Below are 22629 nucleotides of genomic sequence, written 5' to 3'. Positions count from 1 at the left end.
GGCTGAACTGCGATCCAAACTTATCTGGTATGAAATTGTTAGATACGTCAGGAGTTACTGTTGCTTGCGGGACTTTCATATGACACCAGGAAGAAAAGTAACTTCTGCCCAAAAGACTTCCATGACCCTTCTACCCATACCAATGCCTCCAGAAGGCACAGCCCCCGGGGCAGAACTCACTGCGAGCAGTACACCACACTCCCCATGGGTTCCGCTGAGAAAGGGAACTGTAGCACCAGGCAGCCATTCCAAGGGTAAGAAAGAAAAACTCAACCTCAAAAGCATGGGCTTGAGCCAATGTAGGAGGCTGAGACTGGAGAGCCCGGAACTGAACCTGGACACCTGCACTCGTGCTAGAGCACAGGCGTGATGACACCACGGACACCCACAGGGGACTGGGGTCCGAGAAGCCGTCTTTCCTCCCAGACCTGTTCACACGGCAGCTAGTATCCGATCCTAGCTGAAGGAGACAAGCTTGCTATCAAGACTCTGAAGGGCCCGGCCAGCGTGGCTCAGTGGTTGAGCATCGATCAACCTATGAACCAGGAGGTCACAGTTCTATTCCTGGTCAGGGCACATGCCCAGGTTGCAGGCTCAACTCCCCAGTGGGGGTCATGCAGGAAGCAGCTGATCAATGATTCTCTCTCATCATTGATGTTTCTATCTCTCTCTTCCTCTGAAATCAATAAAAAATTAAAAAAAAAAAAAAAGGCCTTGGAGAGTCTTTTGCAAAGTACAAGTCGGCCATGGGCCTCTGTGGAGGGTGGGCTCAGGCTGTGCCACCAGCTCCTTTTGTCTTCCTGAGGTCCCAAGAGAACTACAGTGCCATATTTTCCCATGTATAACTATGCGTGGTGTCAGGTGGGTGCTAGTCTTATCCAGGGGAGCGTCTCGAAAGTTATATAAATGACTAACACTATGCTGTATACTTGAAACTAATATAATATTCAATGTCAACTATACTTGAAAAAAAGAAAAGAACCACAGGAAGCTTTTGATACATGGACCAGGAAGGTCATACGGAAAGGTCAAAATCCCGATGTGGAGTAATAAAAGCTTGGGTAAGAGAAACTGCCTTTCACAGACTTCTGTCCTTATTAAGCTCATTTCAACTGCAGTGTGCTTGCTTCTCATTGTCAGGCCTTAGAGCCTCGCCTAGCAGGCAAAGTACCAGACGTATTTGTTGTTCTTAAATCCAGAGTGAAGGTCACCTCTGCTCTAGGGAATAAACAAGTGACATCAAGTTGGATCTTCAGATAAATTCAGTTCCATGATATGAAGTTTGTCAAGCGCCATTTCTCTCTGCTTCAGAAAGACACTTATTAAAAAGGAGCAACACCTCTGTAAGCTATTCAACGTAATGTATGATTTCCCCATCTCCTCTGTTATTTTAATGACATTTTCTTTATTCCTTTCAAGGTGTTCTTATTTTTATTATCTTTGACCATCTGGCCAATTGCTTTAGCAAGCAATTCAAGACCATACAGGGCTTTAGAATTTTAGTTATAGTATACAATTTCTGGTGAATGGGGCTGGGGAAGGATTTAATGGCTTCTTTGCTAGAAAGATTATCATCCATTTTCCTGCCTTTGACTACTTATATTGGAATTTTTTTCAATTAAAAAAAATTTTAGTGAGGTCATAAGATATTTTTGAATAAAAAATTAAGTTTGATTGAAGCTTTCTGAACAATAATGCTAAAGCGCAGGTATGGCCCTTGTACTTCACTTCTCTTCGAGGGACTCAGCACCAGCAAGGAGGTGTTCGAGTCAGGGCAAATGAGGAGGGTGGAGGAAGTCAGTGGCTCCCATGAGGAGGTTTTCTGTGGCCCAAGGTCAATTCTTGACTACTCAGAGGGACGGTCAGGGCCGTGAGCTGCATGCCGCAGGGCTGAGCAGCCAAGGAATGGAGAAAGTCCTGCAGCTCCTTCCTGCCCCAAAGAAAAAGCTACAGGGCTGCAGAGACGGTGGACAAATGCAAACAGGGAAGCTGGTCCCAGATGGCAGCTGAGCAACAGACCAGAGAATCACCAGTCTGGGAGAGGGAGGGGGGGGGGGGGGAGCTGTGAGAAAGATCTCAAGCAAAAGGGAGCAGGCACTGATGAACTGAGAAAGTGAAGATGTAAGATAAGAAAATGAAAGGATAAGGAGAACGAAGGGCAACCAGAGATACCCATAAAAACAGAAAGCAGTATGAAAAGGCATGATTCAAATAGGAACCAACCACTAGGAGATTTTAGTTAAGAAGTGAAAGGGATTTCACATAAAAGAATGATAAGAAGCTAGAAGATACTGGGGATATAGTGAATAAGGTGGCCACACAAGCAAAGCAATAAAAAAAAACCTTTAGGGGAAAAAGGAGGGTCAAACTATGGAGCAAACTGTGGCATGATTTCTATGTTGTGCACAAAAGCCAAATCCATTCATACTTGACATTAGGAACCTTGGCACAGAACAAGAGTCGTGACATTGAAACCAAAAAGGAAGAAATGTAGTCACAGCCAATGATTTGGTTTTGAATAAAGTATAATAACGTCAACATTTTTATTTGCTTTCAATTCTTCAGAACAACCCATAGACCAAGGAAGACCTACTTACAGTTACCAAAGAGAACAGAGTGGTAGTGTCACTGAGCTGTACACTTAAAAATGGGTAAGATGGTAAATTTTATGTTATGTGTATTTTATCACATATTCTAAAAAAGCGAAAAAAAAAGAAAGAACAGAATGCATATGCCATCGACCTTGATTGTTTAAAAGTTAAAGAAGAGCCCACAACAGTATGAAGGTAGAGGGGGAAAGAATAAGAAAGGGTAGTGATACTAATGCTTTCACCTTTAAAAATGCCCCAGAGCAGAAAAAAAATGGGGGTTTATTGTGTTATTTAATGTTACAAAGATAAAGAATACAACCTAGTGAGCAGAAGGGGGAAGGGAATTAAAAGTGAGCTAAGTTAGGTTAGTGGTTAAATCAATACATAACGGCACATTATTTAACATCTGGACAAACACTGTTCCAAAGTGACAGCTCCCGGGGAGCAATTATTTGGAGGGATCAGTTCTTTTCACTAGCGATTTTTTTTTAAGGTTTGATATCTATGTGCATATATTAACTTGATAAGTTTTTAGATTTTTTACTAAAAGATGCAAAATGTATAACTATAAATTCCCTTTGTAGTCATTTTACAGATGAGAAAGGGCTGTGAGCATACAGGCCATCTAAAGGATTGGGGAGGGCGGGGTTCTGGGGGCAGACAGCATGGCCCCTGCTGGCTGGGGACCAAGGACCCAGAGGAGATCAATGTCACGCTCCTCTACCCTAGAAGGGGAAAATGCAACTCTTATGGCATGAGGTGGTGGTGAAGATTAAATGAGAGCATGTTGGAAAGTGGTCAGCTGCCACGGCAGTGGTTACATATCCCCAAACAAGTTTACACTCACATACCGATGTGGGTATTCGTAAGGAAAACAGCAAAGCAAGAACTTTAACACTTCTTTGTTTCGGGGCTAGCCCAGGAGCCGTGGCCAGGCCTTTGAACCTCCCTCAGCTGCGCTCCATCTCTGCAGTGGGGGTGCTGCGGGGTGGGTCTGAGGCCTGTTCCTGGCTCTTCCTCCCTGTCCCTGCGCCTGATCACATCTCCTCTCCAGCTTCCGCATGAAAGCATGCTGTTTGTAAGTCGACAGTTGTTCGCAGTGGGAATGAAATGCAAATGGAGTTGAACAGACTATTTCATGGAACCAGTCTTGAAACTAAGAATTGGCTGTTTGCATCTTTCCAGGTAAATAAATAGATAAGAGAGCTGAGAGAAGGTCCTTATGTCAGATATGTTGCTAGTGTTTGTGGACAAGAATGCTAACTGGATGCAAGCTAACCTGACTGAAAGCATACTTGGGCAACTAGGTCATATGGAATTAGTAGATGTACAAAGCACCATTTTGACATTAATAACAAAAAACACTAGAAAAGGTTTTATTTGCCAGTAAGAGATATCTCTCTAAATAGTTCATAGTTATCTTTTAAATAATCATAATTGTTAATTATAATTCTGAAAAAAAAAAAGATGGTTTAAACCTTTAAAAGATGAGTTTCATCGTCAGGAGTATACTGCCTATATTGCCTCAGGGTTAAGAACAACAAGCAAGCAGCAAGCCAAACAAGAGATTATTTAACCCCAATAAACTAAAAGAAACTTCTGCAACTTTAAAGGAAACACAATATGTCCCCCTGTTGCCATGACAATACCTGTGTTCATCACCAGTTATCAGTGACGAACTGCCAATGACAATGTGTGTGTGTGTGTGTGTGTGTGTGTTACACATTACATGTGGGGAGCAAACCTTATAAGGTAGAGAAGATGACAAGGCACCTGAGAAGCACTTTGGTCCAGGAGCAGAGAGAAGCAACCTCATATCCACACGAGGGCATTACATCCTCTCACATGTCCTGAACACCCTGTCCCTTCTGGTCTTCCCATGAACATAAGGTTAAAAAGCCTGGCCAAGGCTCCCAGGCTAGCCCATGAAACTCAAGTACCGGAAGCAAGCAAGAAGAGTTAAATTAAGTGGATTCTGAGCTACTGAATAAACGGGAGAAACCATTTTTTTCTTGGGCTATCTGGTTACTCCACTTTCTCCCCTTTAAACGAGAATTAGATGTGGAATGCAGACTCGGTGTCGTAGAGAGCAGTGATCTTGCTTCGGATTAAGCATCATGTGAGGTGTAAAAACAGAGCACATTGTAAGAGCTGGACCAGCAGAAATTTCTCTGAAGTGGTTCACCTAACGTTTCCCCTCACCTGTTTCTGAACGGCATTTCTGTTACACTGCACATATGCTGTGTAATGCTATGAAGTGTGTGTGTAGCGTTATATCCCACACGGGGCAAGATGTTTAAATAGTGCCTTCACCAGAACCTCTGCAAGCCCCTAGATCACCTACCAGTGGACAGGAAATACAAGAAACACTGTGATCACCACCAGGAGGATGCAATCAACAAAATTCCAAAATGTAGGGAACGCTATGGCCTAGCTGCTAAATGTGTAGTTCAGGACCAGACACATTGGCATCACGTTGTATCTGCTAACCAGGTGGAATCCCAGGCCCCACCCCTATCTGCCCATCTGCATTAGAAGCATTAATAAGAGCTCCACTTGATTCATATACTCCTTTATGTTTAAGAATCAATGTTCTGCCCTGGCTGGTGTGGCTCAGTTGGTGGGAGTACCGTCCTATTCATCAAAAGATCCCGGGTTCGATTCCTGGTCAGGACATACACCTAAGTGGTGATTCAGTCCCTGGGCCTGGTCAGGGCATGTGTGGGAGGCAACTGATCGATGTTTCTCTCTCATCTCTCTCTCTCTCTCTCTCAAAATCAGTGAAAGTGTCCTCAGGTAAGGATTAAAAAAAAAAGAATCAATGTTCTATAGGACAAACAAAATACCCCAAAACAAAACAAAAATGCAGAAACACACACACACAGAGAGACACAGCCAAAGATAAAAGGGAAGCTCAGAGATTAAGAGAGTTTAGGGATGTACCAACCAAATGCAAATGATATGTGCTGATACTGATTTGCATTTTAATGTTTAGATCTACTGCTTTATTTGAGTTAATGACTAACTGGAATGTAACAATTGTTTAATTAGGAAAAACATATGAAATACGTCTAATTTTTAGAGAGTAGCATTGCTTGTCATTCTGTGAGCACATGCGAGGCAAAGTGAAAGCTCACCAAAAGCTGAAAGTCTGAAGAATACAAATGGTCAATTTCAAATGTTCCTATTAGAACCCTCATACAAAGAATATGAGGAAAATTTCAGCGAAATGGAAATTAACCAGCCCAGGAACACCTATCTGCAGCACTGTGTGGTTATAATGAAGGGTGGGAGGGTGGGAGGTTTCTCCAAGGAAGCAGGCCGCAGGGGAAGCCGTGGCTCTGGCAAGCGCCACCTTCTCCTGAGTGCAGGGGACTCGCCTGCCAGGGGTGAACAATAGCAGCTGCTGTGCCTCCTGCAGAGCTGGCAGGTTCAAATGCAAGCACGGGTGAAAGTGACCTCTAAGCTGTAAAGGGCTAGGCAAATGGTATGTGCATTTTTCTTTTCTTTTGAATACACAGAGGCACTATGTTCTAACAGCATGGGCTTTGGAATCACACAGGATACCTAGGTGTGCAATCCAGACCTCCCCTTCACCCCCCAATGAGGCGAATAAACATCTCATAGTTCCCATTTCCTCCCCTGTAAAGTGAAACAATACTCACCGTGATAGTTTGTGTTATTGTCAAAATGCCTGCTTTCCCTCCCTCACGCAGGAGGATTCAAGATCCATTCACTAATGGTGGTTCTGGCCAAATGACATCTCTGGTCCAGAGAACATGAGCGGAAGTGGCGGAGCTGTAAGAGCCACGACATGATTCTGCCACACGGTCTTCCCTCTGCCAGGAGTGGCAGTGACCCAAACAGTGACTGCTCCTTCCACATCCCAGAGTGAGTTGGACATGGGCCTGGAGCAGCACTCGATGTGCACGTGAGCAAGAAAGCAGCCTCTTCCTCAGAGAGCTGGGGACTGCCTGTTGGTGCCTCATCATCTAGCACAAACTCACCTGCCCCCCTCTGTGCAGGAGTCCAGTGCCTAGTCCATGTGGTGATGCACAGAGAGAACCTGGAAAATACTAGCTGCTACTGTCAGTTGACGTTTGTTCCCTTCTCTCCATCAGCATTTTGAGAGCAGCTGCCAGGCTGTTCACTTGCACATCAGAAACTCGAATAATAAGAGCTTAGTCACTAGTTTTATTAGGGACCTACCCTTTACTAAGACCTCACACATGCTCAAAATGTGATAGATTTTGTTATTTCAGCCCAACAGTCCTAGGAGATTGATTCTGCATTCTGTTTTACAAGGAATGTAATTTGTAATGGAAAAGTAGGAGGCATATTGATGGGACTGGAAAAGGAAAAACAACAGCCTTCAGTACTTCTGAGCTAACACATAAGAGAAACAGGAACTAACCAGTTTCTAATGAATTATATGATAGAATTAGTAATTCATAATTTGTGTCAGTGTTGTGCTCAAGCCCTGATGTCTTTCATTAAAACTGCAGGAAGGAAGCCAAGAGATTCAGAACGAGGACTGGTCAAAGGGAGCAGGCATGAACGAGGATGTGCTGTGTAATTCACACACGCACACACTCAAAAATATGCATGCATACGTAGCTAGACGCATTGGTATCAAAATGTGAGATCTTGCATAATAAATCTGAGGCTAAATAAACAACGTAAGAAGGTTGCACACATTTCTTTCTTTCTTTTTTTGTACAGCAAAGTACTAAAGTCTAGTGAGACAAGGGAACAAGGAAATGAGAAGTGAAAATGTGACCCTGCCCTGAAGGGCAGCGCACGTCTTCACAGACACTGAAGCCTGAGTTAGCCGTGCAGGAGTGGCTGGGTTACACTCCTGGTTCACTGTAGGGAAGAGGGAAGGAAATGGAGCAGGAGTTGTGACCAGATATGACAGTTCATGTCGGATGAGAAAGGTCATGTGACTTCCCACAAGGCACACAGCTAATAATTATTAGAGCAAGAGCCAGGTTTGTATGCCCATGTGTGATCCATCCACTGAGCACCAGAAAACAGGTTTCCAGAGGCGAGTACAATACAGATGTTAATCTTGAAAACATGTTTTAATTCTATTTAAGCAACATTCTGTACAGAAGCTTTTTTCCCTCTAAAATGTTTTTATCCCCAAAATATTTAGATTATACAATAAAGTATTACAGAAAAACAAAACGATTGATTTTAAGACAACAAATGCTCATGCTATATACCACTGGTTCTCAGTGCTTCGTAAGCAAGACTGGAACTAAACAAAAGTAAGAACTACAAAAACAAGCTATTCTACAGGAAAAATAATCCACATACAATATTTAACTATAATTCCCTTTCTGCTGATCTTTCGTAGTAATTAATCACTACACATATAACTAAATGGGTCCATTTGAAAACACTTCTTGAGCACCAAACTGTTTCAGTACATTTGACATGCTAGTAGACGGCAGGCTTTGGTTAACCTCAGTTACTTTCAAAAAGTAACTTTAGAATAAAATACAATCATTTCCAATTTCTCATTTGCGTTGCTCCTGAAATCTCCTTTAGGTACACAAAGTATTTCTATGCCTAGACTTTGCTTTGGAGGCTTGCACCAATTATATGGGCTTGCCAATCCTTTGTCAGTTGAAAGTATAGTTAAAATCTTTAATCCAATTTATCCACAGCATCCAAAGTTACTCATTTAACAGACACTTAGGATTGCTGAATGTTTATCTATATTTACCTAAAAGTTACTCTGGATTAACATACATTTGGAAATAGTAATAGTTTTTAGTTTATGCAATGGGAGACTTTGTCTTTTTGCTATTTCCCATGAATCTGTTCAAAGTTCTTTTACTATCACTCTTGGAATAATACGTAAAATAATTTTAAGCATTTAATTCTTAAAATAATCTAGCTTCTCTCATTTTACTTACTAATCTTCAATATCTGTGTCATCAGTTGTACTTAAAATGTCTTAAAACAGTCTAAACTATGGAGAGATCTTGCAAAACGTACTGCTTGGTGGTGTGTGAATGAGTGACTCACAGGGGTGTTGAGTGGCCTCCTTCATTTCAGGGATATTCCATTACCTGGTCTCACACTGAGATAACCAGCCAGCAGTAAAACACCCAGGAGTTGCCTGCTACTGTTTTTAACACATGGCTGGATCTAAGCTTTCACCAGGACTAAAATCATGAAAACAACAAAGCCGAGTACCCAGCAAACCATAAGGACCCTTTCCGATTATTCCAGTGAACCAGTATTTAAAAAAGGAGGTGACAAAAGCAGTGAACACGTTCTGAAACAGAAATAAGAGATCTAAAGTTGGATTTTAGCTGATATTATTAAAATAATCAGAAAAGATCTGATTATTTTTAACGATGCCTTTAGGTTGCCAAAGAGTTACTGGCAAAGTTATTTTTCTGGTCAAAGTTGTCATTTGTCTATTTCCAGTGCCACCCGTCAGAATCCCGACACGTATCAGTTTTGGGCTAACTTACGGAGAGAGGACACGCTGGGGGTGCCCCGGAGGAACTGGTGTAAGCCGTCCTCGCTGTCACTGGAGCTGGCTATGCTGTTCCTCATTTCCAGCATGGAGATCTGCGTGCAGAGGCTGAGCTGGTGCTCCAACTTTTTGGCCTTCTGAAAGCAAAGTTTCAAGATTTCTGACATCTATGGGACTTAGACAGTATTCCCTATCAGTGCATTTACTTTTCCTTGGAAAAAAGTCTACCTGGTACAAAGTAAGTGCCCAATAAATGTCAGCTATAATTTTTATTTTCGGGATATTACTATAGATAAAACATTTAATATACTCATTAGTCTATTTATTAATCTTAAATAATAGTAAGCGCCAACCTAATTTGATAAACAGCCTAGACAAGATGACTTAAGAGAGCACACGCCTATACTCATAGTCCCTGGAGAACAACCGTACTTATCACAGAAACGATGTTTTCCAAGTTCTCTTCTGTGATCATTTTAATTTCCTTTTAAGTAAACGTGGGGAAACGAAGATCAAATTGCAAAAGATCTATATAGCTCTGAAATCCCGAACTAAATTGCTACAGGCCTCCACCCCGTACCTCTCTAGCCATGTGTGGGCTTCCAGGGAAGGAGGCTGACCAGGAAGATGTGAGGGACTGGAAGACCCCAGAGTTAAAATGCCAACTTCCTGCTCGCTGGGGTTCGTCAGCATTGCTCTGTCTGCAACCTCCCCACTGCCCTGCCCCCCTACTCCCTCACACCACTCACTAGGCACCTTCCTTAGACTGTTTCACAGACTCTTTATGAAGAGGATAGCACCTCCTCGCCATCCATGGAGGTCCCTGACACTTAGAAACACAACACCTCACTCCATAATGGCAAATGTGATCATTACAAAATATGTCCTCACTCTTGAGAAATGAGTCCCAGAAGCATTGCCATTTCACTTAATATTTGACTAATTAATGGAAATTCAGGAAACTATATATTGTATTAAGTGAGGTATACCTCACTGTACATATTTACTTAACAAAATAAACACACCCAGAAAAACTTACTTTATCATTTAAGGTGGGATCATTCAATGAGTAGAGCTTATTTGTAATGTCTTTTCCTATAAGATACCTAAATATTTCATACAGGAAAGGTTCGGATTCCAGAAAGTAAGTTAATCTTTCTCTTGACCAGCATAAAAATCTGCAGTTATCGTCTGCAACAATGGTGACCTGACAATGAAACAGAGAAAGAAAAAAGTACATCTATGTATATGAATTATGACTACAGTAATTTGGGGAAGAGCAAAGCAGAATAATTTAGTGGATATTATGATAGCAATGATTTATCATATTAGCTAAATTAAAATAAGATCCATACACCTAAGCTTCTACAACCATGTGTAAAATTATGTTTAAAACCAAGCGGTCTGGAGACTAAATAAAAGCAAATTCTCCGAGTTTTATTGTTGTTTCGTGAGGTCTGGTGACAGAAGAGTGGCCACTGTCAATAGCACTGCCATACAGTGTGTAAGGCTGGTGTTCCAGTTGGACATATAATTTATAGCTAAATATTTCTTTACACCATGAAAATTACCACAGAGGTGGAAGAATACACTTCAAGCAAAAAAAAAAAAAAAAACAAAAAAAAACTGAGGTAAGATTCATGAGGCCAAGTTATAGATGAAAGACCTTCTCTAGCTAAGTCTGCAAACACACAGGAGAGAATGAGAAAACAGACTCATGAATCAGTTTTAGGGCCTCGGCTGTTACTAACAAACATGGCCAGCAGGGGCCTTCTCTGGGTCTTTCTCTCATATTGTTTACTGAGTGTGACCTTTCAAGACTAGCTCCGATCAGTGTAGCCCTCTGGGGACACACAGAGATCCTGCCGTTAGATCAGCACTGGGAAACCGTACCCTTTCCTTAAGTCTTATGACACAGAAAAGTGGGAAAGTACTGTAATTGCACTACAGGGAGTTCAAGTATTCCTCCAATAAATCCTTCCTTCAGGGTGAGGGAAGCTAGTGGCAGAAAGTTCTTGCTCCCAGGCAGGTCCCCTTCCATCAGTTAGTACTTCTCTGCGCTTCGGTGGCACTCACAGCCCTGAATCCTGACACACCTGTCTCTCCTGAGCACGTTGACAGGAGGGACAGTGCACCTTCATGTCTGGATGTCTGTGTCCAGCACAGAGTGGTGCTCAGTGCATGTTTATCATGTGAAGCAATTAGCAAATGAACACGAATACTGTTGAAGGAAGAAACCATTTTTCTATCTCAACACGAAACCCCAAGCCTATCCAGGTAGGAAATTAATAAAGGCGTGTTTAACTGATATGAAGTAATATCTGGGCCTCACAGCAAATATTTCCAAAGGAGCTCTTTCCCCTTTGTTAGTCACAAAATTAAACCTATTTCAGAAGACAAGGGGTTATTTATGTCTACTAAGAGAGACAACGGAAAATCCAGCTTCTCTCAGTAGCTGAAATCTGATCTTTATAAATCAGAGAGTTTGGCTACTTTAAAAAGTAGGTCAATACTCCTAGGAAAAAAAATTTGTAATTATTTATTATCTCAAAAGTGGGAATCTCTAAAATCAAATACATTGAATTTAAGAAATGTGTTAGCAGCTCTGTGACCTCATAAAATACTAAAATCCATTCATTCTTTCAACATATATTATTATGCATGTATTTAATTCCAGACACTGTTCAAGGCACTGAGCTCACAATGATGAACAAGAAAGACAAGATCTTACCCTGTGAAACTTGCATGCTAGTGAAGGAAGCTGATAGTAAATAAATGAAATATGACACCCTCAAGTGGCAGTATTTGACAAATATAGAAAGGGGACAGCGGTAGAGAATGACTAGGGAATGACAGTCAAATATAATGTCATTTATTTTATATATGTACTAGAGGCCCAGTGTACTGAATTCGTGCACCAGTGGGGTCCCTCGGCCTGGCCTGTGGAGATCGGGCCGGAAATGGCTCTCCAACATCCCCCGAGGGGTCCCAGATTACAAGAGGGCACAAGCCAGGGCCAGGGAGGGACCGCGGGAGGGCTTCAGAGCATGTCCAGCCCGTCTCACCCAGTCCTGATCAGCCAGACCCCAGCAACAAGCTAACCTACTGGGCGAAGCATCTGCCCCCTGGTGGTCAGTGCTCGTCATAGCTATCGGTCCAATGGTTGAACGGCCACTTAGGCTTTTATATATATATAGATTGTACTTTTAAACATTTAATGTGCATTTATATCTATCATATAAATGGATCCTCAAAACTGCCTTTAAGATAAAACAGGTTACATTCTCCCCTATTTTTCAGATGCCAAGTGAGAAGCAGCAAAAAACGTATTCATGAACACATGTTAACTAGTGGTGGAGTGAACACTTCTGACTTTCAGCCCAGGCATATTTTCCCACCAGGCCAACCCTACCCAGCATGTTCAATATTCTTTCCCCACCACCACCCAATATTCTTCAAGATGGCCAAATAGGAAGTAATCAAGTGGCCATAAGGTTGGCTCACAGTCCACTGAAAGTGCCTCAGACAAAGACCAGTTAAGCACATGTCATAAAGTTGATATTCTAGTGGAGGAAGCCAATAAGTAAAGATGTATGACCAAAAGATAATATTTATAGGATGAGAAGTATAAGGTCAAGCCAGTCCTTGGGAGTTCCCAGAAACAGCAGGGGATTGGTAAGTAAACACAAGGTGACTGGATAATACACTATACCAATTATTAGAGAAAGGTGAGCACCAGGTACTCACAGCGGCACAGCCAGGCACCTAAGTGCTGAAGAAAGGGTTTGGTGAGTTGAGATGCCTTCATTTTACAAAGATGTCATCCATGACTTTGGAAAATATAATGCATGTACAGTGGGACAAGGAGTTTAAAAAGGAGCTGGAAATCATCCAGGAGCAGAAATTGTATCTAGGTGATAGATAAGGCATTTCACTTCTTTCCAACCATTTTAATAACCTCATTTCCATGGAGGCAATGGTACTTATATGATACTATAATTTGCTTGGCAAATCCATTTCTTATTGATGGTTAAAAAACGCTTTAAACATGTTTAAATTATTATTAAATTTAAACTTAACAATAGTATTCGAATAATAAGCTACCACTGCAGTAAGTATGAGTGACTTACAAGTCCATAAGAGCAGGTATTAAGTCAGAAGTGGCTGGTTAATGATTTCCTGTCACAACAGTCAAGTGAAACATACTTTAATGAGGGATTTTTATAAATCAATATTGAAATATTTAAGGCTTTTGTAAAAGAAGTCACTTCTTGAGGCATTAAGGTATCCTCAGCAGAGCCATACTTGAGTTCTTGTGAAGAATTTTACTGAAGAAATAAAAGCAAACATGGCAAAGGAAGACACGGAGTCATTTCTTTCAGGTAGAGTTCAACTAAAGCATTTACAGCCAGGTTTGGTGCGATTACCTCAAGGTCCTGGATCAGCCCCCTCAACCTTAGATTCCAAGCCACTCTACACCTCACACAATGAGAAGACCATACACAAGAACGAGGGTGTCTGAGGGAGTTGCCGAATGGGCTAGAACCGGAAACAGCAGTTTCACAGGAACTTTGGTCTGGAGCAGCCGCAAGTTCGGAATCTGTTTCTCAGCTCTACCACTGTGTCTATCATCACAGTTACCCCCTGTCCCTGAACAACATTTGCCGTGCAATCTCAAGGGACAGTCAAGTCCGCCTGCCTTTCCTTCTTCCTTTCACCCTATTGTATAATTCATTAGCACCACTGACAAAGAACAAACCGAAACAAACATGTAAAGGAAGTAGCTCCTTGTTCGAATACTTGTAACTAACTGTTCAGAGTTAGAGAAAAGTCAGATTAGCAGGTAAAGAGTACGGAGTGGAACAGTTACCACTGACAATTTCAAGTGTCCTCTGCCATGGGCACAATTAGTAAGACGCTGGCCATGGGAACATGAGACAGTTTTCATTTGGGAACTTGCTTCATGAAGAGGTGATGTACTCCTACACAGATGTGCAACAGCTATTTTTACTCTTGAGGAACTGCCAATGGGAACATTTTGTGCACAATCTCTCTGGAGGGCTCACTCTGATGGAGTCTAAACCAACTGTACAGGATACAGGTTGGATGATGCTGGAGTAACTGTTATCCATTAATCAGTTAGGAAATGCTACCCCAGACTCTATGCAGAGAATAGCCGACTGGTGTTTGGAAAGGCTGAATGCATACCCTCCACCCAGCTATGGTACCTCTATTTGGGTTGCGTTCTGGAATCTTCACAGCAATTATCAGGAACATTTGTCAACTACCCAATTCCAGACCCCAAGAAGAAAGAGAACTGTAACTACTAGTAGGAATTCTTTTTTTGGTCAATTATAAGTACAGTAATTCGAAGTTCAGTAGAAATGATAATGCATGTTATATCCCAGGCCTCGCAGGGGGCCATTTGCTTCTAGAAACTAAGGAGGTTCAATTCCCAGCCTCTCTCCAAATCCCACTCTCATCAGGATCCTGTGAGACTGAGCTATTGTGTAAAAGCACTTGCTACTATACACTAAAAGAGAAAAGGATGCACCAGATAAAAGTCGGGCTTTGGAAAAAATTGTAAGGAGGTCAGAGGGAAGAAGAAGTGGCCCTGTTCTAGCTGGAAAGGTGGTGACTGACGATAACAATAGGAACATAAATCTCAGTGCACAGCTGACTCTCGCAAACACAAGATGAGAGCGTGAATTGGAGGAGCCCAGATATATAGCACTTGCTTTCTTCTGTAGCTTAAGCTCAACTGCTTGGGAACAGCATTGCAACCAGTTAGCGAACCTGTCCAAGACCTTCTAGTAAGTGTCCATCACTTCAACAAGTTGTCCTGTTACTGAAGCCAGTTACTCGGGCAGGGTGGGAGCAGGGCATGGCTGAAACCATGCAAAAAACCTAAACTGTACGTCTATAATATCCTTTGGACTTCAATGAGACATGAACTAGTTTCAGTCTTCCTGAAAATCATGCCGGATTTTAAAAAATCCTCATCACAAGAGAAGAAATGTAATTATGTGTGGTGATGAATGTTAACTAGACTTGTTGGGGTGTTGTTTTGCAATATATACAAAGATTGAACCATTATGTTGCACACCTGAAACTAATATAATGTTTTATGTCAACTATACCTCGATTTAAAATAAATTGATAAAGTAAATAAATATCCTCAAAAAACCCCATGCCAAAACATACCTGGAATTTTTCACCTTTGTGCATCTGAGTTGATCTAAATTCAGGAGAATCTATAAAGGCACAGGGGTAAATGTTATGCAGAAAATGTCCTCGATAGGAGACCTTCATTCTGATAACAGAAATTAATGTTAATAAATGCATAATATCTCATAAAATAACATGACAATCCTTAAAATCTCCATAATCTTATGGGTTTTGATTTTATACTAAGGTTTTAAAGACTCCACAGATGACTGACATAATTAAAAGTACTTCCCAAAGACAAGTATTTATTTCAAAATAAATTTCACCAACAATAAGAAAAAGAAGACAGGTTCTAGCATTGACCCACACATGTGCCTTTCAATGGCTACCATCGCTCTTATACCTACAGTGACCATACTCAAACTCAGGAACTTTCGAGAGAGAAAGGGTGGTATTAACTATTATTCCAGAACAATATACACTAGGCTCTTCCTAGAAGGCTGAGATTCCTAGAAGTTATATTTGTGTGATAAAAAATAATCACCTCTGAAACATGCACAAGCTTCTTGAACTTTAATGCCTAATTTAAACCTACTTCAATTTTGATTCATTAACTTTAAATGAAAGCTAAAAAAAGATGAACAATGTTCACAACTGAAAGTCCTGACACCAGCAAGGTTGAGAGCAGCAAATGCAGGTAACTAACATGTCGCTCGGTAGTGTTCCAAAATGGAAGTTCCCCACCAACAAAGTCTGCCACCGCTTCCTCCATAATTTGACAATATCCCCCTTCCATTCACTCTCTACCTGAGAAGATCACTTACCTTCCCTTCAGGAGAATACTCAGACGGTCGTCGACTGAGGTTTTATCCTCTGCAGCATAAGTCTGGCCCTTTGTCAAGGTTTGGATCATACAAAACTGTCCAGTTAATCTTCTGAACAAATCTGGAGGCACTAGGAGTGGTTCAAACAATCGCCGGTAGACGCCATTGAGTTCCTTTTCAATCTTGACCTGAAATGCAGCCAGGACAGATGCTGTACTAACGCAGCGATATCAAAACGGTGGCTTCTGTGGTCCAAATACCTTTCTGAAGAATAAATTTGTAACGCAGACCCTCACCGTTCCGTATTTCCGTCAGTGGAATCTCACACAGTGAGTAAGTGATGATATCGGTTTAGATGCTAAAAGGGCATTTTTGCAGAGAGCATATGGAGAAGATTTGCACTATTGATCACACCTCTCCCTAGCTGCTATAAAGCAACCTTCCCAATCTTAGCATTTTCTATAAACAACACAAAACCTTTTCATTTTTAGAACAATATTATTTCACAGAAATTACACTAACTTTGAAATATGTAGCAGAAAATAAACAATAGGAATCAATGTCAAAACACATTTATGAAAATACATACAGTAGGTGTTTTACCTACATGTAATTATCATTTAATGCATCGATACAGGAAGGCAATCACCCACAGATGCAAACATTGCTTCTCATTTATTCATTCTGAAGCAAAGTGAAGAGTGTAAAAAGGTTTCAGAGTAGCAGCTTTAAGCTAAGCTAAAATAAAATCTGTAGAATAGAGAACCCACTGGTGAGTAAGACTAGCTACTGGAGAAAGAGAAAAGCAAAATGGCTCACTGCCTCTGTTGTGAGACAACCAAGGCCCAGGCCACACCCATCTTTGGGCCCCGCATTAGTCTGGGAAAACTAGAGTGCATGTCAATGAACTTTGGGGTTCAAATGATCATCCATCCCAATAAGACCTATGGCAGTCACACTATGAAGCTTATACATCCAGATGAGTACTTGTCCTGCTGTTTAATTGCAATGAAGAACCAGCATTTATATTTTTCAAAAAAGGAGGCTTATTGTCCAAGAAAAAACAAAAGCACAGATACTAAGTGATTTACTCATTGGGAGCTGCCATCACATCAGCAACTTCTGAACCTTATGTTCAAAACTTGGGTTCTAGCAAATTCTTAAATTCAGAAACTGTAATCCTCATTATTACGGCCATGTCCCTCCTCCACTCTGGAGTGCTCATAATGTGTTTAAAATAACTTATTCACATATATGTCCCACTTCCAGTATGTACACTAGCCAGAGTAGCACAGTAATGAACATATGAACTGAAAAGTCTACTGACTCATATTCGTAATCTGCATGTCTTAGCCCAAGCCCCAATTCCTTCATAAAGCCCTCTTAATTGTTCTCTTTGGAAGCATCCAGTCATCAAATGTTTTCTGAGCACCTACTATGTGCCAATCATGGTTGATAGGAACAGGGAATACAACAATAAGTGTAGTAGATAATATTATTATTCCTAACTGCTTACTGCTCTTACCCCTTATAAGAGGATTATACATCCCCTAACCCCATCCTACCCCCACATTATCAGGCATAACCATGTCACTTGCTTTGGCCAATAAAATGTGAACAGAATTGACATATACCCCTTTGGAGCAGAAATTTTAAGAGACAGTGGGTCTCTTGTACTTCTCTCTCTGCTATGAGAATGCATGTGCAAGCAGAACCTGCTGCTTCAGCAGAGACTCTGAAATGAAGAAGACACATAGAACAGAGTCATGGTTGACACACAGCTGCCCGAGTCCACATATAAGGTGGGTGAGAAAAAACCTGTTGCTGGTGTACATCACTGGGACTTTCAGGTTGTTTATTATACAGCATAACCTAGAGAAAAGTAATGTACTAGGGAAAACTGACTGGGCTATAATCTCATGGAATGTCTATTATATATATCATCTGTAAATTCCCAGGAAGTGTCTTGTTTTCTAAGTTTTCTACACACGAATGGCCTTGAACATAAGATTAGGGCAAGGGCAAGCACTGTATTTTTTTACTTTATTGAGTATTTGCGTGTGCTTAGCACAGTCAGTAAATAAGTATGGAGTGAATTCTAGGAGCCTTGCTGTTTTCCTGTTCTATATACACCTTTTTGTTCTTGATATAACCAAGGAAACACAGCAAGATAAATCAGAATTGAAAAGAAGTAAAATCCTAGTGTTTTGATGACAACTCACCAAAAGTGGTGATATCCTTAAATGAATATTTTGAGCATAAGAAAAATATAGTCATTATATTTAAAAACTAGCATAAAAAAATAGCATGAGGTATTTGTGAATCGCTAATATGTTTACTGAGGTTGCCTATAAATAATTTTATAAATAGGCGAAGATATTCCCAAGTAACATCTGGATATCAATACACAAAAGAAATAATGAAGTTATATGATGAAAAAAGAGAGAATGCTATCATGTTGTCTCATGTCTAAACTGCCCTAATGATTTAAAAAACTTAAAAAACCCATCTGTAGAACACATTTCACGGCATTCAAATGTTTCACTTTCAGGCATTTATATAAAGAGTAAGTCTTGCCGAACCGGTTTGGCTCAGTGGATAGAGCGTTGGCCTGTGGACTCAGGGGTCCCAGGTTCGATTCCGGTCAAGGGCATGTACCTGGTTGCGGGCACATCCCCACTGGGGGGCGTGCAGGAAGCAGCTGATCAATCTCTCTCATCGATGTTTCTGGCTCTCTATCCCTCTCCCTTCTTCTCTGTAAAAAATCAATAAAATATATTAAAAAAAAAAAAAAAAGAGTAAGTCTCATCCAGAATGATACTGAAGGGACTAACGATGTTAGATGCTTGTTCTCAAGTCTGAACAAAGTGCTCTAAAAGCTTTTAAGCTTTAAAATCTCTTCCTTGCTAATTAATTTTTAGTAATTACCGGTCTTTTCTTGAACAAAAGATATGAAAGATGCAACATATTGACACCGAGGAACACTGAGTTCCAGATCACGATATCCAAGGCACATCGGTAGAGTGTGGCCCACATGATGTAAAAGGAGCATCCTGTTGAATAACAAAATTAAATATGTTACATGTTTAGAACAGCGTTAGCATGAAGCTTAATAAATTATAAAATAAACCAAACACATCCTAGAAATACCTAAGCCAAACATCACATTTTCATTTTTTTGGTCTGATTATCAAAAAAGAAAAACATGCTTTGTTGCAGAAAATTTGTAAAGTTAGAAAATATTTTTTTTAAATCTGTAATTCTACTAGAGAAAACCACTAGTGATATTTAATACTTCTTTACAGTGTTTATGCATTGTTACCTGATGGCAGAACTACCATATATAATTTTAAAACATCTCTGTCACTTATTGCAGCAATTTTCCCATTATATTAGAAGTCTTTTGAGTACATGGGTGGGTGTTTTTTTGGCAGGTGAATCTAAAATTATTTTTATTTTTAAGATACATAATTAAAATATTCAAAATAAGTCTATTATAATTCTAAGTGTTATCAAGACTCATCTACGACCAAAAAACTGAATGACCAGTTGACCGGTCGCTATGATGTGCACTGACCACCAGGGGGCAGACGCTCAATGCAGGAGCTGCCCCCTGGTGGTCAGTGCACTCCTACAGCCAACCTCCCGTGGCCAGCCAACCTCCTGTGGTCCTTCTCCCCCTCCACCCCCCTGCCAGCCGGCCCCAATCCGGACTGGGTGAGATGGCCCCAATTGCCAGCCAGGTCAAGGGACCCCACCTGTGCACAAATTCGTGCACCAGGCCTCTAGTCTATAATAATAAAAGCATAATATGCTAATTAGACTGGACAGCCAAACGACCTTCCAGATGTCATTCCAGACATCCTTCTGGACAAAGCCGTAGTGGCAGGGGCTGAGGCAGAGGCAGTTAGGGGCCATCAGGCAGGCAGGTGAGCAGTTGGGGACGATGAGGCAGGCAGGCAGAGTGGTAAGGGGCGATCAGACAGGCAGGCCTGGATCGGGCCTAAACTGGCAGTTGGACATCCCCTGAGGGCTCCCGGATTGTGAGAGGGTGCAGGCCGGGCTGAGGGACGCACGCGCCCCCCCCCCCCCCACACACACACACCTGTGCACGAATTTTGTGTAATGGGCCTCTAGTTTATTCATATTAATGTAAGCAGCAGTTTGGATTACAGAAAGCTACTGATTGTTTTACAAGTTTATTATCACTAACCTATGGACAATAAATAAAATACAAAGCAGTGTCCTCTGAATTTTTCCAAGAGGAAAATAATTGCTAGTATTTGGTTAGTCCTTTGGAGTTAGAATTATCTTTATAGATACATTTATTTTACTTAATTATCATAGCAACCTTTTGAGATAAGGTGTATTACAATTTTATTTAATTTTAGAGATGAGGTAGCATATGTAGTTTTTAATGACTGTAACTGATTAGATCATCATTTATTCAATCACCTCCTTATTGGTGGACAGATGAGACTTGTTTGAGGTATAATTTTTGATAAGTAGCCAAAACATCTTTATATGTAAAAATTGATCTGTTTTTGTGACTGTTTGCTTAGGGGTAGATTACCTGACAGTAAGTCAAGGGAATGAACTTCATAGCTTTTGGTGACATTGAAGAATTGTTTTCTTAAAGGTTTCTAAAATTTATAATCCTACTAGTTGGGAATGTTAAATATCAAACTGTCAATATTATAAAATTTGAAAACCCTTAATTTGATAGTGAGGAATTTTGTATAATTTGTACAATTATATTTTGCATTTCCATAATTTCTGGTGAGTTTGAATATTTTACCCATCTGAATATCTTTTAACCATTTAGTGGTTATCCATTCACCCATGAGAATCTTCCTAGTTCTCCTTATCGAGTCTCTTACTTTAAATCAAATATCAATAGCTTCTTTTGATTAATTTTATGGTGAGAGTATCAATATATATCTTTTTAATTTAAAATAAAATAACCAATATTATACAAATATATCAATGACACACACATAAAAGCTAACCTCCCATGTTAAAAAGTTATTCATTTGCAATTTCTTTTCATCAGAATAATTTGGGGCATCTAAATAACAGCATGACATGTAAAACTTGAAATGTTCTTTAAATATTTCATAGCTAAATTTGAAAAAATGTAAACTATTACTTAAATGAGACAGGATAACCTAATGGGGGGCCTGACTGGAAAGCTGGAGGACCTGAATTATAGTCCTGGTTAGGCCACTATCTCCCAGCCTTCGTTTTGATGAGTCATTTAACTTCTCCAGGCCTCAGTTTCTTCATTTATAAGGTGTTAAATTATCTCCTTAGTCCACCTCCAAAACTCTGTCTTCAAATTCGTTTTTTGCTTTTGATTTTTATAAGGTATGTTATTTGTTTTTTCCATTCAACACTCTGCTTTCCTGCTTCAATCCCTATCTTACTCAGAGGTAACAGAGACAAGGAAGTCCCATAAGCTACCTTCTAGCTACCCTTCCATTCTAGCTCATTGGCCATTCCATGCCATATTTCATATATTTGAGGTACAATGAGCTAGGGTTCATTCTCCCTAAATATGCCTTCTCCCGTGACTTTTACCTGGATACCACACACTCACACTCAAAGGAATCCTGCTCATCCAAAAGCCAGCTCCTACGTCATTTCCTCAGTCAGACCTTGCTCCACCATCATGCTAAGCCTATCACTCTCTCCATTTCTCCCTGGCACTGGGCACCCCTGCATCACATATGGCCACCCATCTGTTCTCTGGCCCCCAAAGAGTATCTTTCTCAAGAAGGGAGACTGCCTTCTTCAATCTTTGTCTGACAAATTACAGGTGCTCAAAAACGCACCTGAATAAATGAATCATTAGGGAAATAATCACAGAGAGTAATCTGTCCAAAATCACTGGCTAAACCCTAGCCTGTTTGGCTCAGTGGATAAAGCACTGACCTGGACTGAAGGGTCCCAGGTTCGATTCTGGTCAAGGGCACATGCCTGAGTTGTGGGCTCGATCCCCAGTGTGGGGCCTGCAGAAGGCAGCCAATCAATGATTCTCTCTCATCATTGATATTTCTATCTCTTTCTCCCTCTCCCTTCCTCTCTGAAATCAATAAAAATATGTAAAAAAAAAATGAATCACTGGCTAAAATAATAAATTCAATTGTTTTAGTATTTTGATGTGAATCAATTTAATCTGCTTCATCAGGATTACTGGAGCCTGTCATAAAAGTTTTATTTAAACTATTGTGTCTGGGAATTGCTCTTGTTCCTAATGTTGCTTCCTGCCCATAGCAAGTATATGCCTATTCAAATAATAATATTGAAGACTATCTAGTACTTACTGTGCCAAGCACTACTGTAAGTCAAATGTGTAGACACACACATACTCACAACAACCCTAGGAGGAGGTATTATTTTTACCCTACTGGACTCATGTGGAAACTGAAGTATAGAGAGGTTAAATCACTTGCTCCAGTTACACAGTTAGCAAGTGCTGGAACCAGGATCCAAATAATAAAATCTGGCTCCAAAATTCACACTCTTACACAGGAATGGATTTTCT

The 22629-nt window shown here is 40.7% G+C and overlaps 1 protein-coding gene across 1 annotated transcript in view; it reads right to left on the bottom strand.

Moving 5' to 3' along the window:
• Positions 1–22629, bottom strand: part of POPDC1 (popeye domain cAMP effector 1) — a 35779-nt gene that overhangs the window by 8958 nt on the left and 4192 nt on the right. The window contains exons 3-7 of the mRNA XM_070418007.1: positions 19011–19135; positions 16083–16270; positions 15295–15403; positions 10130–10297; positions 9086–9227 (exon numbers count right to left, since the gene is read on the bottom strand). Of these exons, the coding sequence (XP_070274108.1) occupies positions 9086–9227; positions 10130–10297; positions 15295–15403; positions 16083–16270; positions 19011–19135 (732 nt within the window). The remainder of the gene's footprint in view (positions 1–9085; positions 9228–10129; positions 10298–15294; positions 15404–16082; positions 16271–19010; positions 19136–22629) is intronic.

This window comes from Myotis yumanensis, unplaced genomic scaffold, assembly GCF_028538775.1.
Source record: "Myotis yumanensis isolate MYYU_CA2020_CCGP unplaced genomic scaffold, mMyoYum1.0.hap1 SCAF_6, whole genome shotgun sequence".
Lineage (NCBI taxonomy): Eukaryota > Metazoa > Chordata > Mammalia > Chiroptera > Vespertilionidae > Myotis > Myotis yumanensis.
The sequence above is the reverse complement of the archived record's forward strand: the minus strand, read 5'-3'. Positions and strand labels throughout refer to the sequence as shown.